This window comes from Thalassophryne amazonica, chromosome 20 (genome assembly GCF_902500255.1).
Source record: "Thalassophryne amazonica chromosome 20, fThaAma1.1, whole genome shotgun sequence".
Taxonomy (NCBI): domain Eukaryota; kingdom Metazoa; phylum Chordata; class Actinopteri; order Batrachoidiformes; family Batrachoididae; genus Thalassophryne; species Thalassophryne amazonica.
The window spans coordinates 50573740-50578877 of NC_047122.1; the positions used below are offsets into that span (position 1 = coordinate 50573740).

Sequence of the window (5138 nt, forward strand, 5' to 3'; positions counted from 1 at the left end):
CTCAGCACAGGATCTCCACAGGTTTGTGTCCTTTCCCCTCTGCTCTTCTCCCTGTGCACTAACTGCTGCACCTCCAGCCACGACTCCGTAAAGCTCATCAAGTTTGTGGATGACACCACCCTCATCGGACTCATTTCGGATGGGGATGAGTCTGCCTACAGGAGGGAGGTGGACCGGCTGGTGACCTGGTGCAGCAGCAACAATTTGGAGCTCAATGCCCAGAAAACAGTGGAGATGATCGTGGACTTCAGAAAAGCCACAGCCCCCCCCTCACCAACAGCCCCATCACCACTGTGGTCTGTCACCGCTTCCTCGGCACCACCATCACCCAGGACCTCAAGTGGGAGTCAACCATCAGCTCCCTCATCAAGAAGGCCCAGCAGAGGATGTACTTCCTGCGGCAGCTGAAGAAGGCCAAGCTGCTTGCCCAGCTGATGGTGCAGTTCTACACGGCCATCATCGAGTCCATCCTCTGGTCCTCCATCACGGTGTGGTATGCCGGGGCCACAGCCAGGGACAGACACAGACTGCAACACATTGTAGCCTCTGCTGAGAAGGTGATCGGCTGTAGCCTTCCATCTCTCCACGACCTGCACGTCTCCAGGACTCTGGGCCGAGCAGGTCTGATCACAGCTGACCCTTCTCACCCTGCACACGGTCTATTCGAACCACTCCCCTCGGGCAGGAGGCTACGGTCCATCCGGACCAGAACCTCCCGCCATAAGAACAGTTTCTTCCCCTCTGCCATTAGACTCATGAACACCTCATAACTCAGTCACCTTAAGCTTAACTCTGTCACTTTATCATTTTATCATGGGTCACTTTAGACAAATGTACTTTGGTTTTTAATTGCACTCCTCCCACTGCACTGTTGTTCTGTTTTTCTGTTGCACACAGCCTTTCATATTTTATCTTATATTTCATCTTATTTTAGCACATATTTTATATTTTATTTTATCTTAGCATTTTATATTGCTCTCTGTTTAATGTTGCACCATTATACCAAAGCAAATTCCTAGTCTGTGAATCCTGTCCATTGGCAATGGCAATAAACTTCTTCTGAGTTCTGAGTTCTTTTAGGGATGAATAAAGTTTTCTGAAGTCTGAATTGTATGCCAAGTATACTTAGATTTTTCTGTCTATTTCTTCATATATGCCAAGTATACTGCAATTTTTCTGCATACTTGTCAGTGTACACCAAGTATACTTAGATTTTTCTATTTCTTAGTATATGCCAAGTATGGTGCAATTTTTCTGCTTGTCAGTGTACACCAAGTATACTTAGATTTTTCTGTCTATTTCTTACACTCTAAGAAATAAAACATTTAATTTAATTGATAAAATGAAGGTACCTTTTCCACATAGCATTGTCAGTTAAGTGCAAAACAATATTGTAGTTGAAATTAATTCAATCAAATGAAACATTATTACTTAAATCCCGAAAATTAACAATTGCAAGTATATTGAAAATAATAGCATTAATTACATTTTAAACCCCTGTGTTTCCATTCTTAGCGTGTAGTATATGCCAAGTATACTGCATTTTTCTGCACACTTGTCAGTGTACGCCAAGTATACTTAGATTTTTCTGTATAATTGTCATTATACGTCATTATTATAGCATATTTCTGCCAACTTAACAGTATACACCAAGTATAATGATTTTTATCTACTTCTCAGCATAAACAAAGTATACTTTAACTATAATCTGTTCAGCATATATACCTGTTCAGTATACGCTGATCAGGTATATGCTGATAACATATAATGGCAGCCACTCTGCTCTGTGTAAACATGGTTCTGTCAGATCTCAGAATCTAAGCAGAGCGGGTCCGGTTTAATATTCAGATGGGAGTTGGAAGGCCAGGGGCTGCTGTTTCTCCAGGTAAAACAGGAGTTCCATCAAGAAGGGCATCTGTGTAAAACTTGTGCCAAGTCCTGATGTGGATCTGTGCTGGATCTGCTGTGGTAACCCTGAACAAACACGAGCACCTATAGAAAAGACAATAAAGGAATTTATTTTAGGTTTTAAAGGGGCATACTTCTAGTAAACTTGGATAAACTTGTTTTTCGTAATGGCCAACAAAGAAAAATCCCAATATTTTTCAGCTAAGGTTTTTAAAACCACTAAAAATGCATGTGTCCTCACTATCTGAGGCATCTGTAGTGACCGAGCACTTTTTCCAACATGATTAAAGCCTGCAGGCTCAGCAGTGTGGATACTGTCCTGCCATGGGAACGGACAGATATTTGCTTTAATTTGCAACAGAAAAGCTTGTGGTGTGTAGTGACAGTTAGGGAATGTTCTATTCTTCCCTCCAGCCTGTTTAAGTGATAAAAGTGTCATTATTTAGCCTCTGAAGCAGAGAGGACAGTGCAAACAAGACTATATGACCCTTTGTCAAGAGCCTCAACTCTTCAGAACTCATTAAGTACCTTCAGGAGGACGCTGGTACTTTTCTCTGAGCCTTTTTAAGCCTCATTCCCTCCGATTCACTCAATTAATGTTGAAAATGGACTCAGTTTAGAAGTAACGGGGACATGAAAGCTGTGGCACTGCGTAATGGCGCATGGAGAATGATTAAAACAGCGGGAAAGGCCTTTGGATTTGCGCCAAAGAGGATCTCACCGTATCCCGCTCTGACAAGATTTGGACACGATTGGCTTTTACTTTTTGAGTTTTTTTCGTGGTGTTTGTCCTGGAAGGTTTGGTTTGTTTTTTTTGCGCTTGATTGAGTAACAGGGATATAAAATATCCACATTCTCCACGCAGCGTCTGAGGGCTGAACATGGAGACACGAGGCCACATGGTAGACTCCACCTTTATACATTTGGTAAATGATATAAACTTAATGGAGTGTCCGCAGAAATACGCCTTGGACCCCAAGCAGCAGGTGGATGACGCTTCATCCCGTCCGAACAGGGACACGCTTTTGCGCGACGCGCCCTGGAGCCTGGATCTGAGCCTTGACAATGTGGTGCGTACTGACAGACTGAGCGCTCGTCGCAGGATGACCGACGCGCCGAAATACTGCGTCGGGACGCACGGACGCTCCAAATCCAAACGGAGGAGGATCATCACCGTGGTCCAGAGGCAGGCGGCCAACGTACGAGAAAGGAAGCGCATGTTTAGTCTGAACGAGGCCTTTGATGAGCTGAGGAGGAAAGTTCCCACATTCGCCTACGAGAAGAGACTCTCCAGAATCGAAACCCTCCGCTTGGCCATCGTCTACATCTCCTTCATGACGGACCTGCTGGAGAAATCATGAGTCTGGTGTGTTTATTGTAACACAGAGCGGGTTGCTGGATGGGCATCTAATCTGAAGGCCTACGACCTGTTAAATCATATTTTAAAATATCTGGTTAATGCATGTTTCCATGTGGATTTTGCAGACACCCTGTCAAAACTTGATTATTCAGGTAATTTAAAATGGACAATTTAAACACCAAAACATCACTGTGTCTTAAATTTCATTTCGGGATTCCTTTCTTTAAAGCTACTTTGTGCATGATTTGGTGCCATCTAGTGGTGAGGTTACAAATTTCATTATGCTACCACTGGTCACAATTTTGTTCTCATTCATGTTTTCTCTTCTTTTACCATGGGGATTCATGTTCCCCTGCCTTCTCACGTGATAAGCAATCGGTATGATCTTACTTTTTTAAAAGAGGATTCTTAAATTTGTTAGCCTGTGCTAGCAACCAGTTAACAGTGTGTAGGAAAGCAACCACCGATTTCTCTTCAATCTTCCAGCCATGCTACAAAAACATGAAAAACAGATTAAGTATGTCCTTTTTGGGCTACTGTAGCTACATTTTGGCACCTATGAGGGGCCCACTCCCATATAGATGTGAAAAATTCATTCTAAGCATATTGTGTGACACGTTTTTGGTTGTTGCAGGTAAATTATATTCAAATTAACAAATGGTTATGAATGCTATATGCCATTTCTGCTAATAAATGTCACTAAAGTGGTAAATTTAATGGTAAAGTCTCAAGTTAAATGTGGGAACATCTACAAATGCCACACACCTCCACATCCACCACACCATAGAACTGCTCCAGATCCTGGATGGCAACCACCCAAACAAACAATGTACGGTATCTATCCCCACCAACTGAAAGTAACAACCTATCTGCCACAGTGAGGTGAAATTGTAAAAATAAATAAATAAAAACATTAAATCTAATCAAACACCAATGACCAATTGTCCTTGGTGTTTAAGAAATCAAATTTTAAAAATGTGTTTTACACCATTTTGCAACCTTCACTTAAGAAAAACCAAAAGATATGATTAAATTCATTGTAAACTGTGAGACAGATGGTTCAGGTGTTTCAGGACCATGGAGAGCAACATAGACTCACCTTGCAACCATGTGTTCTTTTAGGTGAACCTAATCCCATACGTTTGTGGTTGTCCTGAAACAGATGTTGGAATGCTGTGTCGAAAAATGGGTTACGGTGATTTTGATCATACATTCATCAACAAGGTGTCAAAATTCTGAGAGAAGAAACATGAGATGTAATTGCCTACATCTGCTGATGGTAACAGAATAATTATCCTGCAATGTAAAGAAAAAAATTATAAATAAGAGGGCGTACGAGTCATTGTACACTCTTACATACCATATGCAGTCTTTCTCCAATATGCAGTAGTATGACAGAGCAGTAGTTAGCCTCCCATCCACATGTGAGAAAGTGTAAATATTTGTATGAGTTGAAATATATATGTGAAGAAATGCTAGGATATGTGTCAGTACAATATGCTTGTATGAGTGGAACTATGTGTGTGAGAGGGAGAATATATGATCAGTATGTGTGAAAGAAAATCAATGTAAATATACAATTATGAGAGATAGTGTGTATGTATGAGAGGAGCATAGGTGTATAGTACACTTGAGGAAAAATATATGTACATTATGTATAAGGGAAAGCTAGTGTATGTGTGTGAGGAAGAATATATGATCAGTATGTGTGAAAGAAAACTGATGAATGTGATAGAGTTTATGTATGTGGGAGGAGCATATTTGTACAGTATGTGCGAGGGAAAGCTAGTGTATATGTGATGAATATATGATCATATGTGTGAAAGGAAACTAATAAATGTGATAGAGTTTATGTATGTGAAAGGAGCAT

The 5138-nt window shown here is 41.2% G+C and overlaps 1 protein-coding gene across 1 annotated transcript; it reads left to right on the forward strand.

The window, feature by feature from the left end:
- The first annotated feature begins 2248 nt into the window (after positions 1–2248).
- LOC117502156 (neurogenic differentiation factor 4) lies at positions 2249–3305 on the forward strand. The gene has a single exon (XM_034161186.1). The coding sequence runs from the start codon at positions 2790–2792 to the stop codon at positions 3267–3269; it is 480 nt and encodes a 159-aa protein (XP_034017077.1). The 5' UTR covers positions 2249–2789; the 3' UTR covers positions 3270–3305.
- The last annotated feature ends 1833 nt before the right edge of the window (positions 3306–5138 follow it).